General features: G+C 38.5%; 1 protein-coding gene and 1 long non-coding RNA gene across 9 annotated transcripts; one reads left to right on the plus strand and one right to left on the minus strand.

The window, feature by feature from the left end:
* The first annotated feature begins 249 nt into the window (after window positions 1-249).
* SYCP1 (synaptonemal complex protein 1) lies at window positions 250-21,013 on the plus strand. Of its 8 annotated transcripts, XM_085047967.1 has the most exons (29): window positions 250-408; window positions 1,445-1,520; window positions 1,688-1,734; window positions 2,846-3,010; window positions 3,382-3,449; window positions 3,617-3,690; window positions 4,969-5,027; window positions 5,414-5,483; window positions 6,114-6,187; window positions 6,558-6,666; window positions 7,118-7,212; window positions 7,348-7,532; window positions 7,966-8,033; window positions 9,133-9,194; window positions 10,508-10,611; window positions 11,103-11,220; window positions 11,464-11,538; window positions 12,200-12,277; window positions 13,133-13,195; window positions 14,135-14,197; window positions 15,023-15,139; window positions 15,717-15,827; window positions 16,460-16,552; window positions 17,971-18,045; window positions 18,299-18,358; window positions 18,497-18,676; window positions 19,619-19,765; window positions 20,061-20,147; window positions 20,233-21,013. In XM_085047967.1, the coding sequence occupies exons 1-29, from the start codon at window positions 331-333 to the stop codon at window positions 20,374-20,376; spliced, it is 2,745 nt and encodes a 914-aa protein (XP_084904093.1). In that variant the 5' UTR covers window positions 250-330; the 3' UTR covers window positions 20,377-21,013. The 8 variants fall into 8 exon arrangements, with proteins under 8 accessions (XP_084904093.1, XP_084904094.1, XP_084904097.1 ...); XM_085047968.1 differs by lacking the exon at window positions 15,023-15,139; XM_085047971.1 differs by lacking the exon at window positions 2,846-3,010.
* On the minus strand, window positions 18,256-24,725 carry LOC146420852 (uncharacterized). The gene is made up of 2 exons (XR_014848928.1): window positions 22,136-24,725; window positions 18,256-21,590 (listed from the first exon to the last, which is right to left on the minus strand). It is a non-coding gene; the product is annotated as an uncharacterized LOC146420852 (long non-coding RNA).
* Between the last annotated feature and the right edge of the window lie 195 nt (window positions 24,726-24,920).

Raw genomic sequence — 24,920 nt, forward strand, 5'->3', positions numbered from 1 at the left:
CCCCCCGTTGCCCCCCGACCTCTCCAGCTTTCCCCGCGACGGCGAAGGCTCCACTGGACCCCCTGGCCGGCGACCACGGCGGCATCCCCAGCCCGCCCGGCCCCTCAGGCCCCCTTTGGTGGCCACGGGCGAGGAGGAAGCCGAGCCCCCCGGTCGGCCCGCGGCCGCCGCTCTTCCCGCCCAGGCCGGCCCTGAGGCGGGCGCAGCTCCGCTAGGCGGCGCCCCCGCCGGGCGCGCCCTGCGCTGAGGGGCGGCACAGCTTCCCGCCCTTCCCGCCCTTCGCGCCCGCCCTCAGCGCCGGAGCCCACCCACCCCCCTGTTATCGGGACCATGGAGAAAGAACACCGGTTTAAGTTGTTCGTGCCGCCGCGCCTGAGCGCTGGGCAGGTGTCTGCGGGCAGATCCCAGGTGAGCGTTCGGCCGCGGGGCCGCGGCAGTAAAATGCGCCCGGCCCACCCTCTCGGGCTGTGCTGCTCTGGAGGCCGTGGCTGAGGAGGGGGCGGGGGAAAGCTCGGGGGCCCTTCCCCGGGGACACGGGAACAGTGCTGTGAGCGGGGAGTGCCCTGGCGGAGCCCCGAGCTGGGCAGGACCGGCTCCTGCGCTGGGCTCGTTTGTGTTCATATGTCGAGACTGGTGCCGGGGGAACACCTTCAGTTTGAATATCAAAGGCTTTCGGGGTTATTTTTTATCAAAACTGAAGGGAATCGTCTTCTCGAGCATGTGCTCTGTATTGTAACTGTACATCACCGATGATAAATCCGCGTTTGATATGGGTAGTTCAGAACAGAGAATGAGCAATGTCCCACTCAGATGCTCGCACTGGCCTCGATGTCTTGCTCTCACCAGATCAAGCGTACAGTGAAAATATTCCGTGCCCACACTGAGCTATGGAAATTCAACAAGTTATTTTTTCATGTCGAGGCTCCTTATGAAATGGGTTGAGATTCAGATGGGATATTCTCACAGCAGATGAGTTGCGCTGTTTACAGGATGAACTTCTGTGACTTAAAAACCTTGTAAAACAATATTTTTTATGCTGAAACATGATCAGATATGGTTTAGAAGTGCTCTTGGAAGTAAAGCAAAACAGAAATACCAACTACTGGTCTTCAAAAAAGTAATTTGGCTTGCTGAGTCCTTTACCATGCACCAGTGCACAGACAGGCAGGAGCTGCTGTGTCCCCTGCATTGAAAGCTTCCCCTTTGGCCATAGTCTATAAGGCAAACTGCAAAAAAAAACAACAGTTCAATAAACCACTGTGAAGGAAGAAGCAGGCAAGTTCCAAAGCCATTACCAATAACTTGGGCTTTGAAAATTGTAGGCAGCTGCTTTATTAATGAAAAATTCTATTTTCACAGCATCTGTAGGTTTTTTTTTTTCCGGGATTTTATAATCCTTCTTTACAAATGTACCATAAAAAACATAATTTTTAAATTTGTGCAGGGTTTTAACAAATGCTCAGATGATGATTTTAAGTTGCCATTCGATATGTCGAACCGGGGTGAAATCACTGATTCAGGTAAGACTAAAATAAACATTTGCCATGCACATTCTTTATTTTTTTTGATGTTGTTGAGTTTTAATTGTGGTAGTAGTCTTACAGTTTTATATCTGTAACACTGTTAAATACAGTTTCACTGTTACTTTTTTTAGAAGTATATTAATGAAAATCTCTTCATGTTTCAGATACAATTTCACAGCAAGTAAAACTTTGCTCTGAAGTAGATGAAGAGGTCAGCTAAGTATCAACTCTGCATATCTAATTTCTTGGGGCCTTTTAAATTTTTTCCCAAACAATGCCTAAAGAATTATTCAGTAGTTATTTCAGGGCTAAAGGAAGTAGTTAAAAGGGAATAATGTTTTCTATCTCTTGTTTAAAGCTGAATCACTTAGAGGAGATATTTGTGATTTAGTGAACATGCCTGGAGACAAACCTTTAAAAATTAAGGTGATTGCAAGGTTATTTGTTGTTTTTTCTTTTTTTTGAAGTGCCTGTGAAGTCTGCGAGTTTTAATCAGAGTAAAATTTAAACACTTAAATGCTCCTGTGGAACTGGTTCTGAATAGTCTCTTGAAGGGCAGAAGGATTGAAGTCAGAGTATTCTTTGGAAAACTGAAGTAGATTATCCCAATTACCTTGCCTGACTTTATTTTATCTATAAAACAATTAATTTAGTGGTTTTCTCAAGGTTTGGATTCTTTTCACAGAATTTTCTTTTCACATCTTTCAAAGAAAGATGGTGTTAGGGGGTGTCATCGGTAAACCAAACTGCCCTGTGGGCTCACCTGCCTTAACCACTGGTCCAGCACTGCTTGCACAACAGTTTCAAGGTGTTCTAGGAGCACAAGCGTGGGTGGCTTTTCTTCTTGCTCTGTGTATGTGTTATCGGCAATGTCACAGGTACTCTTAAGTCTCTGAAGTTAAGAGTTAAGTCTCTGAAGATGCTTTTACTTAACTCAGCAGCATCTGTCAGAAGGAGAGGAAAGAAGTGCTGTGAAGAACCTACTAGGAGTTCTGTCTCCACTGATAATTTTAGAAAAAACTTCAATTGGTTTTGGTGGACTGCAGTTATCCATATCTTTAAGACCATCTATTTGGTGGTGTCTGAAGGCAGTTCGGGATATTTCATTGTGTTTGTGTCTCCAATGTGCTCTGTAATGCCTTTTGATACATACATAGTGGATGCACAGAGATTTAAACTTTGGCTCCTGATCATACATGAGCTTACATCACCCTGTGTGGAAAAATATTACTCTTGTGATGTTTCCAAGAGATAAATATGTTATCTACAACAATATTAATTAAACAGTGTTTGAGATTAAATTGTGGAACCTGTTTTAATAGAACACAGAAACAATGAATGAATTGTTCTCAAAACTCTACAAAGAGGCTGAGAAGATCAAGCAATGGAAACTGACTGTGGAATCAGAACTAAACCAGAAAGAAAGAAAACTCCAAGAAAATAGAAAGATTATTGAAGCACAGAATAAAGCCATTCAAGAACTGCAGGCCAGTATTGTATACTATACACTGAAGAGATGAAGTTAGGTGCTTTCTGATTTAATATTATGATATTTTTCGTACAATTAAGTACTAAAGAGTGTTGCAGTTTGGTTTGTGCCTTGAGAAAATTATTATTTTGAGAAGGTGTGTGCACCTGTCCTGTGTGAATGTGTGTATGAAGAATACACCTGTAAGTAAGTTACTGTTTATTATTATGTCTTTAATGCAAAAGATGACTCAGCATGTAATACCAGATAAAATGGATGTCTGCTGATGCACAAAATTACTTTTTCATGCAGGATTTGAGACGTTGAAGTGTATTTCTAATATATTTTTCAATAACAATGTCTTTTTGCATTTCTTCCCTATGAAATTAGTTTGAAAATGAAAAACTCAGTTTAAAACTGGAAGATGAGATATGTGAAAATGAAGATCTCTTGAAAGAGTAAGTAACGCAACCAGTTGTGGTTTTTTTTGTGGTGAAAATAGTCAGTTTTCATGTGGGCAGTTTCATATAGCTGTTAAATTGTGAAGGTCATTTACCTTGTTACTCCTTAGGTACATAAAGTACTGTACACTCCTGTGAAAACATGGTATTTTTCCCTCCTTTAGAAGCACTGCTTCGAGGCATCTGTGTAATCTGCTCAAGGAAACCTGCACTCACTTCACAGAGAAGACCAGCAAATGTAAATGCTTTTTTATTTTTGATTTGTGAGAGTAAATGTACTTCTAGCTTGTTCTAAATTCATGAAGGGAAAAAAAAATTCTTGTGCTGTTCCAGATATGTTCTCCAGATGACATCAACTGGATGTGGCTCTTAAATCCAGAGGATTTTTGAAGCCAGTATAATTGTTTGCTGAAAGGTTCCAAGCCGCGGGGCTATTTGGATGCCTAAGCACTGACACAGGTTTGAGGCAGTGTCAGCACCCCTGACCAGCCACTGGCCAGCCACTCCAGAGCAGTGCAGGTCTCCTCAAGTCTGATCAGCCCATTGAAGGTTTTCAGTCCCATCCAGATACTGTGAATACATTAAGACATAAGAAGTGGCACTTTATGTTTTTAGACAGTAGAATCTACTCTAAATTCCCAGCACTCTTTAACAAATTTCCAGAGCTGGCATTTCCTGTTTGGAGCAGTTACACATTTGTGGGGAAAAAAAGGTCTCAACCCCAAGGCAAAATGAGTAACTAGAATTCTTCTCACGAAACTGACCAAGCCAAGACAGCTGGAGAACTTAATGAGGTTTAAATTCTTAAGGATTTAAAACATGTTCTTGATTGGGAATTTTACTTTATATGCAATTTGGAATTGTTACTATATTCTTTAAAATTTTACTAACTTGATCCTGGATACTTAGGAAGTGTCTGTTTCTTTTTAGCCTTAATTCTAGAAGCACCTGTCTATAGATGTACTGTTCTTTTTTGATAGCTGTGTTTCTTACTGTTCTCTTCTCTAAGAGAGATTGTTTTCTTAGGGAAAAATACTATCAATTACAAAAATGAAAGGAAAGAAGGAAAATATGGACATGGAGTGTTGCTGCAATTTTATAATGTTGTCATAGATATCTTTGCTGATAGGAAGAAATTCAGTGCTAAACCCTACATTACAGTTTATAAAATACTGACATTTTTATTAAATAGTATAAAATATTTCATTATTATTCAACAACAGTCATACTATAAGAATTAATATAGTTACCTAAATGGATCCAGAATTACACTTTTCACAGAAAAACTTATATTGGGAAGGAAATTTAAAAACTGAGCTTGCTGGATGTTTCAATGGAAATCACATTTTCCCTAGATTATATAACTTTTGGCACCTTGTTTAATAATGACTTATTTTAATAAGAAAAGATCTGATAATTCCTTTTTTAATTCTTTATGCTGATTAGGCATAATGACTTGGACAGCTGACATTCTTTTTCAAAAGAAAAACTTTCTTGTACCTTCTTGCTTTGATAGATGAACAGGAAAAAGAAGAGACAAGACAATTGTATGAGGAACTTCATAGCAGCATAGAAGTAAGTGACATAACTTGATAAAAGGAATGTGAGCTATGTGGCTATGCTGAGCTGAGTTATGTGCTTGTGTTGGGATACTATTTGTATCCATCATGTGTGTATGTCATGTCATGTGTGATGCAGGAAGTCAGGTTTTCAGTCCCTTTTCAAGAATTATTTTTGCATTATACAAAGCACATTCACTGGAGAAAGCGCAGCAGCGTGTGGGATGTAGATCCATGTGATCTGTGTGATATGTGCTTAGTGCTTCCAGAACTTCTGTCTTCTTTCTGGACTCTGTTTCACTGACCTGATGATTCCTCAGAATGGCTGAGATTGGCAGCAGCCCCTGGAGAACTTCCAGGGTTTCCAATATTGAACTTCAAATATTAAATTTTTTTTTTTAGAGAATGACAGTGGCATTTGAAGAGCTTCGTGTGCAAGCAGAGAACGACAGATTGGAAATGAGTTTCAAATGTGAGAATTCTGTTCATTGTGTTTATGCTGCTGGCTCAGCAATTTTGTACTCCATAGCTTTTATTGCACATGCAGTGTGTCAGGGCAGACAGATGTGAAGTGCTTGAATGGTGAACATGTCACACTGAGACATTGGGATCCTCTTTTATTTGTGCTGCCTGTATTCGCTGTCTGGCCCCTTCTATTGCTGTCCCACTGGGCCAAATTTGGAACTTTATTTTTCAAATAGTCACTCAAAGTCCAAGTTTTGTCTATGAAGTACACTCTAGAGATCAATACTTATTTGATGTAGTTAGTTTATTTAAATGATAATGCACTAGTGTATAGCTACAGAAACTTTAACTAATTACTCTCTCTCTATATATATATAGGCTACTATGTTCCAGTTTCATTTTCACATGTTCTTTTCTGTTAGTTTCTTATAACAAACATGAAGTAATGGGCTAATTCTGTGGAAAGCTGGCTAAAAAGATATTTTTATTATAATATCAAACGTTGCCTCAACAATTACTCTTAGGAAACAAATTGTACAGCTGTACAATTACAAGCAATCTTAAACTGGAAGTTGTATTGAACTTGGAGTGTATTTCAGCCAGAATGTTAACTATGGATATTACTGTATCTTGAAAGTAAAAGAAGAAGCAGAAAAAGTGGACAAGTTTGAAAAAGAATGCAAACTGGAAGTCAGTCAGAAGGAAAAGCAGGTTTGCTCAGTTTTACCATCTAAAATGTACAGCTTTATTTGTGACTAAAGGGGCAATGCAAGAGCCAAGGAGTGTTTCTGGGCATAAGTAAAAAAGACAAAAATAACAGCTGAAGCTGCATTTAAGTCACATTCTGCTAAGTTTAGTGGTGTTTCATTACCTTTAGTCTATTGGAATTCATGTTTTGATTTTGAACTGGAGAACTTTTTTATTCAGAGTAATGTGACTTGATCAATATTTGGCTAAGATCAACAACCTTATTGAACTTGAATGACTGCTGTATGTCTGCTTGTCATACCTGGGGTACAAATGAAAATCAGTATCTGTCACTTTTCCTGACTTCCTTGTGATACTTCTTCCATTTTGCTAGATTTCAGCTCTTACCATACAGAGAGATGAAAAAGATGGTGTAATAAAAGACATCAAGGCTCAGCTGCAGGAATCACAAAATAAGATTGCTGACTTAATAGAAGCAAAATGTAAGAGTTCTGTCTGCTATGTTTAATTGTTTATAGAGGCACAGGAAACAGGATTATGATAATTTTACTCTGTTACTGGTCGTCAGCAGAATTCTGGGGCCTTGAAGGCCTTATTTTTGTTTGGAACAGAAGCTGCTCATGTGGGATCAGGACTAACAGGGTAGTTTTTAGGGCAAGTCAAACAATGAGAGCTTTTGAAGATTGCCAGGGGAAAATACATTGCTTGAGTTTGGCAAATTTACAGTCACGTAGGTGCCTGAGGAAACTTACTTTTCAGAACTTGATTTTCAATATTTTTAAGCCATCAGTATTCAGTATGTTTATAGTATATGATGTCAGTACCTTTGGTCTTTGTTAAATTCTATAAATGTATGTAATTTTACATTTTTAGCAGCACTATTTAGTAAATATCCTAGTTTTAAAAATATAAACATACATCTTTTTTGCTTAGTATGTGAAGAAGAAATGTTAAAGGAATCCCAGGTCAGTCAAGAACATTTGAGGGCAGAGCTGGAAGAGGCTAAAATTTCATTGCAAAAGGCAGAGGTACACCTTGCTTATAGTTTTAGAGTATAAATAGACTAGATGGGTATTTGCATAAATAATTGTGGATGCTTTAGATGTGCAACAACTGAAACTGCTTGTTGCAAAGCATGTTTAGAAATTATGTATTTTTTGAAGGTTACTCAAAAGAGCTTAGAAACTGAATTCCAGACTACGGTGAAAACATTAACTCAGGTCACGGGAGAAAAGGAAGCACAGGAGGAAGAATGTAAGAAAACTAAGGCTTTGCTTGCAGCTCTGACAGAGGAGCTTGATACTTCTATTGCCAATTTGAAAAGCTTGCTGCAACAAGAGGAAAAGAGGTAAATTAAAGAATTTAAATTCAAAGAGTCATCTTACAGGTTGCAGTTTATGACAAAGCCAAGAAAAATTGGAAGTGAAGATGAAATTTGGAGGTTTTTTGACACAGTGGTCTAAAGAGAATTTAATGTAATTTTTTTTTTTATTTGTTCTGGTTGATGCTGGTCTATAAAAAAAGCAAATTTTTGCCCTCTCCAACTTTCATAATTCTGTCTTTAAGAAATGCAGATTTCTGTAAGTATGTATTTGTTTACTGTTATGTCTCGTGTTCTGAAGTTGTAAAAGTGAAATTTGATAACGTGTTTCAGGCAGCTATATCATCTGCCTGTTGAAAGGTAAATGTTAAGTGCTTGTGGTAAGACTTATTGTTCTTTAAGTTTCAAATGCGTGCTTTGTACTATACATTCAGGAGTTTTTTAATTACCCTTTTCTTAGATCAGAGAAGTACGAAGATGAGTCAAAGCTGCTTACCTTGGAGCTCCAAAATAAGTCTGCTGAACTGGGTAAGGCTTGTAGAAAGGCAGAAAATGAGCTAGGGAGTAATAAAAATGTTTTCTGTTTTCTGGAAATTGAGTGTCTCTAGCACTTGGAGAAATTATTTTACAGTACCTGTGTCTGTCAGGAATTGCTTAAATTTATTTTTACTCCTCTTACTCCCTTTTCTTGGGTGATCATTGGTACTGGCAGTGCTGTGCAGGGCTCCAATAGTAAGACCATCCCATGCTTGAATTCTCAGGGAAGTAATTCTGGTTTCCAGCTAAGACCAGTAGCACTGCAGGTGCCAGGAGTGACTTCTGTAGCTTGTAGCAGAGATTAAACCCTCCCATTAAGGCTTCTGTAGATCCTCCTCATGCTGGATGTGGAATGACACTCTCAGAGGTTATCTTTAAATACTGATTTGATATCCTGTGGTTTCTAGGGATGTGCTCCTTAACCCCCATAGTAAGAGATCTGCCTTCAGGACTCTTTTCCTGCTGTGCAGCACATGGCCCTAGACCTCATCTGACAAATGAAAATTGTAATTGGATGTCCCGGTATACATTGAGGGCACCTACAGAGGACTGTTCAAAAGTGAACTGCTAACGCTTGTCTAGAACAAGGCAACATGATACCTGTGAGAATTCCACACCAAACACGACCTTGGTGTTGAGTACTGCAAAAAATGCCAGTATTGTGAATGTGCATACAGAAGACATTTGGAAGATAATAATAACTGGTTTCCCTTTTCAGCTGTGTGAGTACTCATCCATGTGAGTACCTTCCGCAGTTCAGATTTTTTTTTTTTCTGGAACCATGCAGATGCATCAATACTTGGAGAATATTCTGGTCTTACAGTCCATGGTTTATTTGAAGCCGTAATTGTGGAGTACATAATAGGCTCTGAATTTTATTTAAGATAAATTATTAGTTTCTCTTCAGATACAGATTTGCTAATGTATTTCTTAATCATTTTTTCAAGTCTGCATTTAGATTAAGTAATAATTTAGTTTTACAGTTTCTGAACTTAATCTAAAAAGTTTTGAGAACTGGGTATTACAAAAGGGTGAATGCCTGCTAAATATGAAAAATATTAATGGTAATTTTACATTTCATGTGCTGTAGAAGAGATGACTAAACTAAAATGTGACAAAGAAAGGCAACTTGAAGAGCTGTCAGAAACTCTGGTAAATGTTCCTTTTATTAGTCTGATGGCATTTGCTTTTCATATGAAATTCCTCTTGCTTTTTAATTATCTTAAATGCCATAAATAAGCACAAGTCTACTCTACCTTAACATTTCTACTGAATTTTCTCATAAACAATTTCAGTGTTTTCTTTGAAGAACTTGTCTATTGCCACTGTTTTTCTTGTCTCCTGTGTTTTGTTTCTTCTTGTCTCCTATGTTTTGGTTTTCCTTGTCAAGATTTTTGGTTATTTCCTTCTTCATTGATGCCTATTCAAATGCCACTCCCTCTGGATATAAAGTTTTCCCATTTTTTTCTTACTTATAGGAAGGTAATTAGCTCTGACCTCTGTGAACCCTACTGGACTGTGACACAGGCCCATTTTTTGTCACAGAAGTCTAAGCTATATGAAGTACACTCTTAATAGAGGTTTATTTTCATTATGATTTTATATTTACAAGTCTAACAAGAAACTGTATCAACTAAAGTAAGATAGTGTGAAACCAGGTGTGCGTTTTACCACATCCTCGTTTGTTGTAATCTGTGCGTTGAGTGTTCTGAACTGAGCTTCACTAATTTTCTAAAATGGGAAAATTGGAGGACTTTTACTGAAGAAGGATCTTGAGGCAACTGTAGAAAATTTGCAGAGAGAGAAAAGTTTGGAGAGAGAAAAAGAAATGAAAAGGCTCTCCAAATCAGAGAGGTGTGGAAAAAGGGCAATAGTAACATGTTTTTATAAATAGTGCAGTTACGCGTTGTGACTTGTATACAAGTGCCTAAGAAGTAGCACACAGACCAGTGTCCCACCCTGAGCTGCTCTGCTTATGACAGTGACAGCAGGACATCCTCTATCCTCCTGTAGAGTGAAAGCCTGACTGTTGCCCCTTGCATTCCTACAGTAGCTCTACTACGGATGAGGACACAGCCTTCTCAACTGCCTTTCTAGTCTATCATATAGTACTGGAATTCTCTGATGTTTATTTAGTCTTTTTATTTAGATGAATGCAAAAGCTTATGAAGTCTGAAGCAAATGTCTTTATTTAAAATTATGTCCAGGGAATCTAATTTAGTAAATTTGCAGAAAGTTAATTAGACTCACAGCAGGGGGACGTGTATAGCACTGGTGTCAGAGTTCACTATCTCACACCACTTCCATATCCCACCAGAGATATGTAAAGATACAGTCTGGATAATCCATGGCATGGATGTTGTTTGGTTCTTCTGAAAGTCTTGTGCTGTCAGTTCATGTCTGATAACTTTCATGTCTTGTAGTTTACACGTGTATACTCAAAACTCTTTCTTTTCCTTCTGCAGAAGGAAATCCATGATTTGAAAGTACAACTGACTAGTACAGCTGAAAAGGAACAAGATTATTTAAACCAGCTTTTGACTCTGAAAACAGATCTTGAACAGGAGGCGTATGACCATTTTGAAAATATAGTATTTAATTTTTTTTGGTGTTATGTAGAAGTTACTTTAATACACAGTGAAATGAACTATGATTGTTTTCTAATGAAAATTTTGAACCATACAGTATGACATTAATTATATACTTATATTTGTAAATTACACTTTCTCTATTTGTATGTATTCTATGGAACATGTAGTTGTTCCATGTCTCTCTGACTTAGTTAACAGGAAGAGAAAGTTTCTGAATTTGTTGCTAATCCTGCTTTGAACTACATCATCTTCAGTAACCATTATATTTATATAAAAGTTGACTCTGGTTTTCTTTCCTTCTTCTGTCACCTTTTTGTACCACTGTGACTTTGATGCAAAGCTTATATTTGCAGATATAGGCCTGGACTTTTTTCAGCATGGAATAACACTTGATAATAGGTATATTTAACTTAAAAGGAGATTTCAGGATGCATGTTCTTATTCCTCTTGGTCATTTGTTTTAAATTAGGTTAAAGAATGAACAGTTAACAGTGTGTCTCAATAAGCTTTCACTAGAGAAAGAACAAATAGCACAAGAGAAAAATATTGTGGCTGCAGAACTCAAGAAACTGCAAGAAAGACAAGAGGTAAGTTGTAAACTTCCAGCTGTTTTTAAAGGACAATACTCAATTTAAACTACAAATCAGATGGTAAACTGCAACATGCAACTGCAACTGGTTCTGTAGAGTATTTGAAATATTTTTTGTGTTTGAATTGGAAAAGAAATGTAGTTACACTTGTGAATAAGGGAGGTCAGTGTGGTTTGGGTGCCTTTAAATTTTCTAAGAAGTCAGAATTTTATTTCTTTGCTGACATGGGTCTTTATTTAGGATAGTAAGAAGAAAGAAGAAAATACAAAGCAGTTAGTTGAAAACCTAGAAGAGGCAAATGACCAGCTAAGGCAAGTAAAAAAAAAATATTAATATCCAATATTATTAAAGGCAGTAGACTCAAATAATTAGGTGTGTTCATATGCTGCTTTCTGTGATTTTTTTATTAATGTTTTTCTAGATTATATAGCTAAACAGAAGCTATTCAGTATTGCTGTTGGCCAAGTAGAAATTTTCTCAGATTAGAAATACCTATTGCTACAGGAACAATTTTTGCCACAATTTTATATTACATAGAAAAAGCTGTCCTGTTTTGTGTTAGACATCTTAGGTGTGAAGGAAATTAAAACAGAAGTTCAAGGTTATGGATTAAATGTGAAAAGGTGAAACTGAGTAAGCGTTACTCTCTGCAGAAGTCTCTGTACCATCAGTTCAATAGACAGGCAACCTCCCATGTTTCATAGCTGCTTTACAATATTCCAGGTTAGGATATATTTTCCTTAGGTTAGTTGGAAAGCTTTTCCTACTTAAAAAAAAAGTATAGACTGTTCACATGTTGACTTACCGGGCATGTTGCTTCATTTTAAGAACATTTTCATTGAACAGCTTTTGAAGTTCCCATCAACATTAGGAGCTCTTTTTCGAAAATAAAATAGGGTTTATTAGCAGTACTGGAAAGAAGTTAAAGGTAAGAAGTAAATATTTACTAATGTTTGTTACTTTGGCCCTTAGAAAGGAACTGGAGTCTTTGAAGGAGAAAATGGCAAAGACGGGCGAAGAGATTAAAAGTAAACTGGATGAAAGAGAAGAAAACGTATGTCACGTCATGTGCTTTGTTGTGAAAATATGTTACATAACCTGTAGGACAGAATCCAAATGTAAAATGTTTATTGGGATTTTTTTCTGCAAAGCTCTGCCTGGGGATGTGATCTCTGCCAGATACTTTCTTCTTTCAGGGCTGCTGCCTATTGTGTCATTTTGTGTCCACACGCTGAGCCCTCTTGTTTTAAAAAACAAGGACTATCACTGGGATGTTTACTCTTTGCTTGGAAGTTTAATATTAAAGATTTGTTTGATTTCAGGCAAACAGAGAACCTGCTTTTCTTTTCTTTTATATAGCCACTGAGTGATGGATGGGCTCTGGATTAGCTTTTTATGTGTAATGTGAGTTTTAGCCAAAATAGATTCCAATATTTTTACTTTATTTCTATAGTTTCAAAACAACCTGGGGTTTTTAGCATTAGAATAAATTTCAAAATTTCATTGTAAAAGTCAAAGATTTACAGTTGTAATTCCAGGTTAAGAGTACTGAAAATGAAATTTCATGAAAGGAAAAGCAGTCAAAGATTATAAAAAATAATTGGGAAAATTAATTTTTTCATGGACTGTAGGGAAATTCATACGAGTTTATTTTTTAAATTGTGAAGATACTGGTTTTTTTTTCTTTCTTAAGTACAACCACTAAGGAACTGGTTCATGGCTATTAATTAACATCTTGAAGTACTTTATGGCTAAAACTCCCACCATTGTAACATGTCAGCTTGTGTTTAGTCCCACTGGTATAAACCAGTCTGGTGCAAGTGCACGTTTGAGAACGTTGACAGGAATCACTAACACGGGGGAGTAATTTTTAGGACTTACTAATTAATGTTGGAACTGTCTCTTTCAGATGAATAATTTAAAGAAACAGGTGGAAAATAAAACCAAATGCATTGAAGAGTTGCAGCAGGAGGTGTGTACAGATTTTAAAAGTCACAAATACATAAACGTGTTGGTATTTTGGGGTGACTTACTTTTAAACAGTTTTTGTCTGCTGTGATATCTTTAGATACATCTATGTGATTTAAAAATTTTCCTTTCTTATCCTAACTCTGAGCAAATTAAGGAGTCCTCTTTGGAAGAACTTGTTAAACTATCCTTAATTTTTAAAAAGCAATTTCAAAAATAATATCTTTAATAAACTTTCACTTTTTTATTTAGTACCTAATATTATTTATGTACTTGTAGTAGCAAGGACCTATCTCAGTTTTCACTAGTAGAAAAGAATTCTGCACTAACATAAATTGTAGTAACTTCACTGAAAAAATATATAACTTGTATTTTTTGTCGTGACATCTTCACACCTTCTGCCAGCAGCATCTTAGTTTTAATTACCATTCTGCACCTTATTTGTTATGCCCTGTTGTTGCTCAGGAGGAGCCTTTCTTAAGGTCACGAAGACACAGTATTATCACAGTAATTAGTTGAGCATTCCTTTGGAGAATTGTTCTAGAACCTGAACTGCACAACTGTGGCTAGCACAGGTTTTTCCCATGAGAATTTTTCTTGTGTTTTATAAATAAAGTTTGGATGTTGTTGGAACAGTGTCCCAGAACTTGGACAGTGCAGGCCTGGCCAATCAGGCCTGGGGGAAGGCTTCTGACCGACCAATCTGGGTGACTTTTGAAAACTCTATATATATGATGAAATCAAAACAATAAAGGTCATTCCTTCTTGCCACTGAGAACTGGTGCCTTCATTACTCTGCTAGCTGCTCAACAGCGACACACAACAGAGAGTTATTTGCTAGATGAAAGCTGGAATTTTGAAGATTCTGACATCCTTGATTCAGTTAAACCATTACATAATTCTATTAACTTATTACAGTGCTTGTTTTGTTTTATTTCAACAGAATAAGGTGCTGAAAAAGAAAATTACTGCAGAAAGCAAAAAAACCAGTATTTATGAAGGGAAGGTAGGTTGAAATAACATGCAGAAGGTGAAGTGAGTGTTCTAAGTCCCAGTGTAACGATGATAATACTTGTTAAATAGATTCTGAATTGGTTTGCGAATCTGGTATACAGACTTTGCAGGAATGACCCCATAGTTTTCAGAAGATGCTTCCATTTTTAATCACTGAGCACAGACTGGGCTATTGGGCATTTAAAATATATGGACTTCACATCCCAAGGAATTGTTTCTAACCAGTTCCCTTCTCTTTTTTCCTTAGTTGATAGTGGACTGAACAGGGTTCAGTAACCCCATTGTAACAGAAAAGCATTTAAAAGTATTATTCACTTTAGGCTGTTCTTTAAATGTGTTCTGCAGTGGTAATCCCTCTGATGGGAATATTGTGTCCAGCTTTGGGTCCCACACTTGAAGAAAGAAGTGGACTTTTTTGAGGATATTCCTATGAGAAACATAAAAGAAAAAACTGTAATCAAAATGCACGGCTGGGAGGAAAATATACCATAAAACCTGTGAAAATCTTATATAGATTTACCAGAGAGGGAATAAAATCTCCATCTGTATTTTTTTTCCAAGGAATTCACCACATTTAGGGTGGCTACTTAGGGCTGTCTTCCCCATTGTGCTGTTGCCATTGTTTTTTTGACTATTGTTTAACTTCAGGCCAAAGTCCAATTCTATATAAAAAAAAGCTGATCTCTAAATAGGAAACAGTTTAATCATATACCTGAAAAGTAATAGAATGTTTCTGGTCAAAAATAAGAGGTTAAAAATAATTATTAGCATATTAATTTCTAAACAAATAATGTCAGCAATTCTGCATTCTCAAAAGGTGAATAAATTGCAGTTAGAGATGGAAAATATGAACAAGCAACATAAGGAAGCAGTTGACACATATCAAAGAGACATAGAAACAAAAAAAGTGAACGAAAACAAACTTCATGAAGAGGTGAGAGGTGTTAATTTTTAGTGCAATTTAATTTTTTATAGTGTTTTTATTAAGCTTTATTGGCCAGAGTCCTTGCTCTTACATTTCAGTCTTATCAACATAAATGGAACTTCTTGTGTATGCCTGTGAGCAAAAAGTATGTTAGGTGCTTAAGTTGAAGTATTTAAATGTGTCTTTAAAAATAAGAACCCAATTTAAAAATCCTTTTTTTGAGATACAGTTCAAAGAAATTCTCCTCTTGGTATAGTTAGCATAGGTAAATTAGATTATAACTTCTCCCATATTAATATTTTTCTGCCCGCACATTTTTTGTTGGTAATGCTAAGCAATGTTAGGGCAGAGTGCTTGAATTGGCCTTTTGGTTCGAAATGAACTGCCATGAATGTACCTTTAATGTGTCTTTATTTCCCATTTTAACAATCTGCATAAAAGATGTCAGGTTTGAAAAGGATCTTAAAAGCAAATGAAGACTAAGTGAGACTACACATACTTTGCACCCACAGGGGGAAGAAGAAATTAAACTAAGAAAAAAGAATACAGTTTTGTTAATGAATTAAATGAAATTTATTACTAACAGGTAGAAAAGATGAGGTTACTTTATGATGAAGCAACAATGATACAGAGAGAAACTGATATCCGATGTCAGCATAAGATAACTGAAATGGTGGCACTTATGGAAAAGCACAAGGTAGGAGATTCTACTGATTGCTGGGATTTGTAATGTGTGGTACCATGTTAAGAACCTTTCAAAACCAGAAAAAGTCCTGAATCTGGGAAAAGGAAGCTGAACACATGCTTGAGTTTTCATCACCTAAAATTAAATTAATTTTCAGATTTTGAAAACATGCCTATGGGCAGATAAATTAAATTTATCAAAATTTCTAGGATTTTAAAGTTTTTATTCAGGCTTTCTTTGATACCATCTGAATGCAGTATTTTTTCGTATCAGTTTGGCCTTTCTCTGAGGAGATTACGTAGTGACCGTCAGCAGTTCAACTTGACACATTTTAGTTTACATTTCTATTACTCTCTTTTGCAGTAGCAGATACCATTAATAAAAATAGCACAGTTAGCTCTTATGTGCTGAACATATGCTGCTGGATAAAGCACTCTCTGCCAGTCCACAAAATAATACTGCATTGAGCATTTTCTGTTTTACAGTTTCTGCAGAAGCATCAGTGTTTGTTCATGGTGCTTTGTGAATCTTTTGAAGAGCCTGGTTTGAAAAAATGACTGATGTTTTAAGACTAGGTAGATCTATAATTGTAATATTTAGTCACATGTTTTGAGTTTGTTGTTGGTTTGTTTCTTTTTACACAGCTTGAATATGATAAAATGGTTGAAGAAAAAGATGCAGAGTTAAAAATATATAAAATTAAACAGCAAAAGCAGTTATCATCAGAAAGAGCACTGGTAAGGAGTACTTTCCAATACTAAATAATTCAGTGGAGAGGCTGATGTCCTTGAAGTGTAATATAATTATAAATATCATATTTTATTTCTTCCTGTTTAATACTTGGGGAGGGGTTAACTGCCTGCTTTAGTGGGACTGAACAGTAAAAATCAGCCCACTAATTGGTTTGATTTTATTTTCTTACAGATCTTATTCTGGGCACTAAAAACTGCAAATGTTTCTAAAAATAAATTGGAGTAGCATTGTGTTTGTGTGTACACTTCCAGATAGTGTGTCATGATCTGACTTTACAGTTTGAATAGGTGTTATGATCCAATTATTAAGGTTCTTTGGAAACACCTCTGCCCGAATTAAGGTGCAAACGAGACCATATGCCAGTCAATAGTATGGGTTTTATCTGATAGTAAATATGAGAGAGAGAGGGAGGAAAAGAGATAAAAAAGAGAAGTAGGAAAAGAGGTGGGGGGGACAGAAAGAGGGAGAAAGAAAACATCACCATCCGTGGATCCCAGCGATGTTGCATTGATCCTCTCCAGCTGGTCTTCTTGGTGATGATGGTCCCCCCAAAAGCACAGAATGCCATGGGTTAATATACACTCAGGCCAGGGGCAATGTGCAGGCATGTCCCCCTAGGCGAGGGGCAGCCTCTAGCAGCAGACTCTGCTTGCATCACCTGCAGTCCTGAGGTGCAAGGCCTAGCATTTGGGGGGTCTTTGATGGATTGTGACTCCCCCTCAGCTGCCTCTTACGTGAAAGTCCCGTGGATGTGGCCTGTGGGGTTGGGGATTCCACAGCTGGGCCAGTTTGTGTAACCAGAGGTTACGCCATGCACTCCAAACCTCCTCCTCCCCTCCTCAGCCGGGGGAGAAGTCTGTGCAAACCTGGCTTCTGTAAGCTGTTCTCTCCCCCCCCCCAATACTCAGCCAGGGATGATCCTCAGTGCAGCTGGTGGCTTTGGCCTTTGTGGATGCATTCCTTTCCCTCAGCCTGAGATGACTGAACAATAGGGTTTCCCTTTATCTAATCTCAGCGGTTTGACTCAGTCCAAAGTCCCAGTCAGGTATCTTCAGGGAGGCTTCTTTAAAACTTTATATCAATGTTTGAGGCATGAACTATTTCAGTCTCTGACAATAGGAAACTTCTGTTATAAATAGTTAGATTCTGCCCTCCCACCTCTGTTCTTCCAGGTGTTTTAAGGTCTTACCTTGAACATTTCTGGTCAAGTACCTGTTTCTTGTAGTACATCAGTTTTTTAAAAAACAAGCTAAAACAAAGTTTCAAGTACAGGTTTGAAAAACAAATAGAATTATCTTTTGTTTCTGATGAGTATCCCTACTAATTACTGTCTCACTTTGGACTGTTTTCTTTTTTCCAGGTTGTGCATAATTAACCCTATCCTTTATTTCACTGTTTTTAGGAAAATGAGCTGTCGTGTTTGAAAAGTCAACTGTCGTCCCTTAAGGAACAACTGAAAGCAGAAATTGAAGAAAAGGTGGAGTTTCTTACTAACTGAGCAGTGTGGGCGAGAGGTGTGGCCTGGGCTTATGCTCTGGGAGAAGTTGTAGAAGAAATGAAACTGAATAGAAAAATAATGACTTTTGAATGCTACGGTTGTACTAAACTATATTTGTGTAAACTTTGTAACAGTGTATGATTGTAGACTGTGTTCTGTAATTACACCAAGAAGATTTTTACAACTGAATTCAAATAAAATATTTACTTCCTATCACGTAACTCTTTTTTAGGAGAATCTGGTGAAAGAGCACTCTCGAAATACGATTCCTGAAAGTGAAAAGAAACACAAGGTAACTTTAACTTTTTAATTAGTTTTAAATTTTGGTAATACTTATATGTGTAGAATCTAATTGAAGTACCATGATATTTTATTTGCATTCAACAAAAGACATTGGAATGCTTATAACATAAACCTTTTTTAATTTTAGAAAATACAAACTTCTGTTCCTGAGACTCCAAAACCTCGTTTAGATCTAGACAGAGAATCTATCAATGTAAAAAATAAAAAGTCCCCGAATTATATTCCTATGGAAGTCAACACAATGGAAAAGAAAAAAATGCCTCCTTCGGTGTCTGCAGAAAGCCCCTTGGGCAGTCCAGCACTGAAGGTTTGTAACTCCTAACAGTAAATTTTTCTTGTTGCATTTTTCTGACTGTATTTCTTACTTTTCTGCCGATGCTCATTTATTTTTTTGCTGGAATAAGCTATTTTAAAGGGCGATACCATTCCATGGTAGATAGCAGTTCGTGGAAGGGCTCCCAGTATGTGTCATTTTTCTTACTCAGTTACTAAATTTGTCAGTTATCACAGATCAGCAACAATTCCTGTCCCAGAGGGACTGTGAATTTAATAATGTCTCTGGAATTGTTTTACTTAGCCTTAAAAGTGTCCATTTGTAAAGGACTTTTTCCTCCATGGAAGAGAAAAAAGGTTATATAGCTGTAAAAATTGTCAAAGTATCAAAATATTTCTGACTGCAGAACTTACCTTTCTTTCCTGTCAGGAGTTTGTTTGTGGTGTTCATATTGAAACAACAGAATCCACTACTGTTTTGATGTTCTCTTTCTAAAAAAGGACTGCACTGGACCATTGCAATGTTTCTGAGAAGTTTAATATCTAATGAAAAGACTATTTTAAGTAAAATGAATCTTGATATCGCTATCAATCGTTGAAAGCCTTTTCCTCCAGTGTTGTTTGTTTCCATTTTCTTAGATGCTTGATATAGTCCACATGTAGTGGCTACAGTTCAGAATAACCTGAATTTCTGCAGATAAGCATGAAAAACTTAGATACAATGTGCCATGAAACTAAATTCTTCCACAGCTTCCTGTTCATTCTCCTTGTTTGGCAACCAAAAAAGGATATTTCCACCCCACCCAAAGATATTTGGGTCTTTGCTTCACATTTGGATGGAAAGATAATGGTTTCACCACATCTCTCAGGTGTTTTCTTGGACACTCAGACAATTAGCTGGGTCATGAGTTTGGGTTTAGATTCTGTACTTACACCATAAAATATAATTTAAAAATTTAAACATTTTCTTTCCCAGACATACATTATAAAGACTCCTCCAATAGATAAACTGCAAAGTGGAAGAAGCACAAACCTGCCTTCAGAGCAGAGCATAAGGAAAAAGCAAAAAGTGCTTCTCCAGCTGGATACTAGGTCAGACAGCTCTGAGCACAGCGACCTCCTGGTAAGAGTCAGAGAACAAGTCAAGTACTGAGCAGTTCTTTGTCCTTACTGCTGTGTCTAAGAATAAAGATAAAGCATTTGGGCTCCCACATTCAAGACAGTATTTGTGTGTATATTTTTACTTAATTGGTTCTTTCTGGAATAGTAGTTGTATGTACATAATTTATGGTCTTTTTGTTGAACTGTTATACCTCATAATGACGTCTTAACTTTTTTTTTTCATAGTTTAGTGTCCCTAGGGGGAAAGAAAAAGTATTTTTAATATAGTGTGACTAAGTAAAATTTTCATTTATTAGAGCATAGTCTCGGAAGAAGAAATGTTTAAAAAATTGTACAAAGATTATCCTCAAGCTTCACAATTACATTCCACAGCTCCAAAAAAGGTATGTTAGCCTTTTGTAAGATTAAACCAGACAGTTAATCAAATTGCTTACAGAAACTAATCGAGGGCTTTATTTTCCTTCCTAGACACCAGCTCCATCCAATGTGAAATCTCCAGGCTCTGCACTGAAACTCAAAACCATGAGGAGAATGCGCGAGGCAGGATGGACTTCGGTTTCCAAAATGGACAGGAAAAGAAAAATTAAAGAAGTTGTAAAGTTTTTTGCTTAAATGCAGAAATACCTAGTGCCCTGGCACTACTTCCTAGTGCCACCACAAGGTTGTTATTCTGTCAGGGTTAGTACTTTGTTACATTTTTCTGTCATACTCAGTGTGTTCAATACTGTGTTCATTTCCTTTACATTCCTAAACTTTATAGATCTATAACTACAACCCCCTGCAGAGCATTCCCACCTTTCCTCCCTTGTGCTGCAAAATGTTGGGAAACAAATTATCCAATTTTAAATTTTGAAATAAATAAAACTACATAGAAAGTTGTTTCAAAGCTGTTTCTGGCATTAGAAATCCTCATTTTTCAAGAACTTCTGGGTTTTTTTTTTTTAATTTATCCTGTTTTTTCTAAATACGTAATATTTAGTGAAAGAAATGTTGCTGTTAAATGTATGCTCTTTTACCTGAAGTCCTCTTGCTTTTTCTTGCATTTTAAGTACTGTTAGACCTGTCTTTTTAGACTATTTTGTTTTCAGTATGTTAAAACCATTTTGAAACTTCTAAAAGTGAAGTTTCAATAGAATTACTTGTATTTAAAAATATTTCATCTTCATAAGGAGTAAAGTATGCGTGTTATAAATTGTGAAAACAATGTTAAGATGTCATTAAATTGTTTATCTGAAAAATGAAGTGTGGGGCTAAATGTTGTTGCTTTAAATTATTTGAACACAGACAGAAATCACCAGACAGCCTTCCTAGGGACAGGAAGTGCCAACAGGAGTGTAAGGATAGATTAGAATATCTGTTTCTGTGTCAATCCTTGATTAATCTTGGTTTCACAACAATGACAAACCCTACTTCAGAGCCTAGAGATAATAAGAAAACTACAAGTGTATCTTGGAATATAATGAAAAATCAAAATCCCAAATCCATCCAAAGTGGGCAGCAAGACATACGTGTTGCATTCTTCTTGTGTAGTCTTATGGATAGGCCAGTAGTTTGGGTTCCTTATGTTGAGCTGTTGAGCAGCAGTGCTAATAAGATTTGTTATTGTACGTAACTAACAAATACTCTGCAAAGATCTGGAAGAATATACTGTGCTTTCCCATGAGCACTTGACAGCTAAAAATTGAAGTCTGTACTGCCCACATCTAGACTCAAACAAGTAAATAATCAATTAGAACCTTGGTATTTTCCAGGGACATGAATCCATGGTATATCACATAATTGTCCTGATAGCATGACTGTGTCCTGTGAGGTGTTGTGTAAATCATCTGAAAAATTACAAAAATGTTACCAGCAACACTCTAGAAAGCTTACCGGAAATGCAAACAGCTGGGAAGGGTATAAAGTCATATCTGCCTGTTTCTGTGCCTGATTCTGTCAATGTACTGAAGGGCCTTAGGCTTGTTGTCATGGCAACAGTCCCCAGCTGTCTCTCTGAGTGTCTTTTTCTCTGGCCCCTGCCCCTCATGCCCAGTTTCATTGCTGGTTGTGGTGACACCAGAGCAGCCAAGGAATGGGGGAAAATCTGGAGAGCAAAAGGGACCAAATTCCTAGGCTCAGGCACAGGCAGGTCCATGGGGGAAGGAAAAGCTTTGCAGGGAAGCAAAACCAGGAATTCATTCCCTGCTTCCCACAGGTAGGTGGGTGTTCATCCATCCCCAGGTGAGCAAGGCTCCATCCCAGGGAATGGTGACTTCAGGATACAAACGCCATCACTGCAAGCATCCCCCCTCTTCCTCCTTCTCCCCCCTATTTCCAGACCGATTCTTATTCCCCATGGTCTGAGAATCCCCTGAGGTCAAGTTGGAGTCACCTGTCCCAGCTGTGTCCCTCCCACTTGGTGGTGCTTCCCCAGCCCCCTCACTGGTGGGGCAGGATGAGAAACAGGAAAGGCCTTAGATCTAGGCAGGAACAAAAACCTCCAGGAATTTTCCCCCCATTTCCAGCCCAAATCCAAGCCCGGCCCCAGAGAAGTCCCTGGGCAGGAAGTTAACTCCCCCCAGCCCAAACCAGTCCCCAGTGCCCATCCGCCAACATTGGGACCAACACTGTCAGTGCTGTGCACCCAGCCCTGGCAATGAGGCAGTGGGATAGTTACCATGGCAACCAACAGTAGCAACAGGCTTTTATTGTGGTTGCCATGACACTGACCTTTCAGTAGTATTATGGGATAGTTTCCATGACAAATGATTTATGTAAGTTTTTTACAAGGTCCTTGGCAACTGGTTTATTGATGGTTGTTACGGAAATTGCAGCAATGGGGGGGGGGGGGTGTCTCTGTGTCGGTTGTCATGGCAACCAGCCTTAGGAGCAGGACCTGAAATGGTTGCAATGGCAGCCAACCATAGCAACAGGTCTCAGTGAAGTTACGATGGCAACGGTCCCTGGCAACATGTTTCCATGACAGTTGGCATGACACCCACCCCACGTGCTGGTTACCATGGAAACAGTCACTGGCAGAGCATTGCCATGTCTGGTTGCCATGGCATTGGGCACCAACAGTGCATTTGGCTGATGCTTGCCATGGGAACATCACAGCTCTGGAATTCCATGGCACAAGCCCATAGCAATGGGGTCCTAGTGCTGGTTTCCATGGCAACTGAGCATCACAACTGGTTCAAGCCTTGCTTGTTGTCGTACTACAGTTAGGAAGGAGTCCTAAATTGATAGTTGCTCTGGTAGTTGCTGTGGTAACAAGTGTGATAATTGCTGTGGTGACAAGTTCCCAAGGAGGTGGTGGATATCCCATTCCTGCAAACACTGAAGGTCAGGTGGGACAGGGCTCTGAGCAACTTGCTCTGGTAAAAGATGTGCCAGCTCATTATGGAGGTCAGAGGAGAACAGAGTTCTTCCAATCCAAACCATTATCTGATTGTATGGTAAAAAGGGGCTACTCAGTGGACTTTCCTTGCTGATCCTGGTGCCCAATCACCACAGTCTGCCCTATCCTATTCAATCTTCGTCAGTATTTGATCTCTTGTATTCCCAGTTTCACTGTGTGTGTCGGTGTGTGTTTGTGTGCCGCAAGGACAAAGTGCCTGCTGCTAGTGAGATCTTTTGGCGTGAGTGAGTATTGGGCCCAGGTTCTGGGGAATTGACCATGGGTGCCCTTCCCAATGGTGTCAGCTATCAGAGTAATTCGCGTCTCTCAAAGGATGGAAGTACCCTGGAGAGCAGAGTTTTGCAGCACTTGCACTGCAGGGCACAAAGTACAGAGAGGGAGGCAGCGAGAACGGGAGAAAAGCAGCTTGCCACAGATTCAGGTGTGCAGATCTCAAGCAGCTGGAGCTGTCCCAGAAGGAAGCAGGTGAAGAGAAGGCTTTCTTCCAATACCCCCCTCCGCACGCAGCGTTGCCCGGCTGAAGTGAGCCCTTCGCGGCTTTCTCGCCCTAAAGTGCGCTTTAGCTCCGGACAAGCTATGCTGCTCTCCGGCTGTGCGCAGAAAGTGAACAAACAAGCTGCACAGCACACTGCTGGAGTGTTCCGTTGTAAGGGTCGATCAAATAATCAAGTTCTGTCTCAACATTTCTCATCAGAAACCGCAGGTGCAGAACTTACGCAGAGAATGCTTTGTGCCTACCCAAAGCTGGTATGGAACTAATACTTTGTACCTACCCAAGCTGGTACAGAGCAAAGGCCTTGTCCCTGCCAAAGCTGGTGTGTGACAAAGGCTTTGCAACGGTCACCCTGACACCCATTATTCACTATTGTGAGAAAACCTGCCTCCATAGCCAACAATGCCTCGGACACTCCTCCCTTGGCCCTGCCAAATGGAGTCTGGCATATTTCCACAAGAATTAAGGGGGAGCAAAGGCAGGTGGCAAGGAGGGACCAGGTGTATGGACTAGCATAAAAGACAGCTCTGGAGTGGCTGAACTCCGAAGATCTTCCCCACCGTGAGATCACATCGATTGACGCAGAGGCAGAGGAACGCCTTCTCGATGGGACCCCCAGAGACGCCAGACATCTGTGGACCCATGGTGGTAGCTATAGTCCCCTTTCCTTCCATTTTCTCCCTATCTTTCCCCAACTTTTTTCTCTCTCTCTATCACAGGCCGCTTTACCGGCTAAATTAATAAAGTTCCCCCTTGGATTGAAATTTAACTCCCTTGACTTCTTGAATTTTTGCATTTTCTTTTCTTTTTGCACCCTGAGATCATAGCTGGTATGAACCATCACGTGTCAGCTTATAAGTGGATTGTGACATAAATTGGCATCATGGAGACAGGATCCTGATAGAGGCTGAGAGGTAAAAGCCCTCCAAACTCATTTTTTGAGGACTCTGTTGGGACTCTGGCTATCAGAACTTGGAGTGCAAAAAAGGGGAGTTAATTTTTTTATTTTTAGTGACACCTGAGAAAGGGTAAGAGTTGTCATTGGCAAGTATCCAACTTTATCAAGTGGATTTGAGCTGGTTTTTGTTGTTGTATTGTTTTGAAGTTGTTTGGTTTCTGAATCAGGGTAGAGAAAATGTTTCTCAAGTGAATTTGACCTATTTTTTTGTTTTTGTTTTGTTTCTGAGTCAGGATAGGGAAAATGATGACTGACAAACAGGAGAAAAGGGATTCTCAGTTAATGATAGAGTTGTTTTTTTTTTT

The sequence above is a fragment of the Lichenostomus cassidix genome, unplaced genomic scaffold (genome assembly GCF_008360975.1).
Source record: "Lichenostomus cassidix isolate B80296 unplaced genomic scaffold, HeHo_3.0 HiC_scaffold_45, whole genome shotgun sequence".
Classification (NCBI taxonomy): Eukaryota; Metazoa; Chordata; class Aves; order Passeriformes; family Meliphagidae; genus Lichenostomus; species Lichenostomus cassidix.

Coding starts and splice junctions, on each gene's coding strand:
- SYCP1 (XM_085047967.1), top strand. CDS start 331: ATGGAGAAAGAACACCGGTTTAAGTTGTTCGTGCCGCCGCGCCTGAGC. Junction 3,011..3,381: donor AAGCCATTCAAGAACTGCAG/GCCAGTATTGTA, acceptor CTATGAAATTAG/TTTGAAAATGAAAAACTCAG. Junction 14,198..15,022: donor CCAGTATTTATGAAGGGAAG/GTAGGTTGAAAT, acceptor CATTCTCAAAAG/GTGAATAAATTGCAGTTAGA.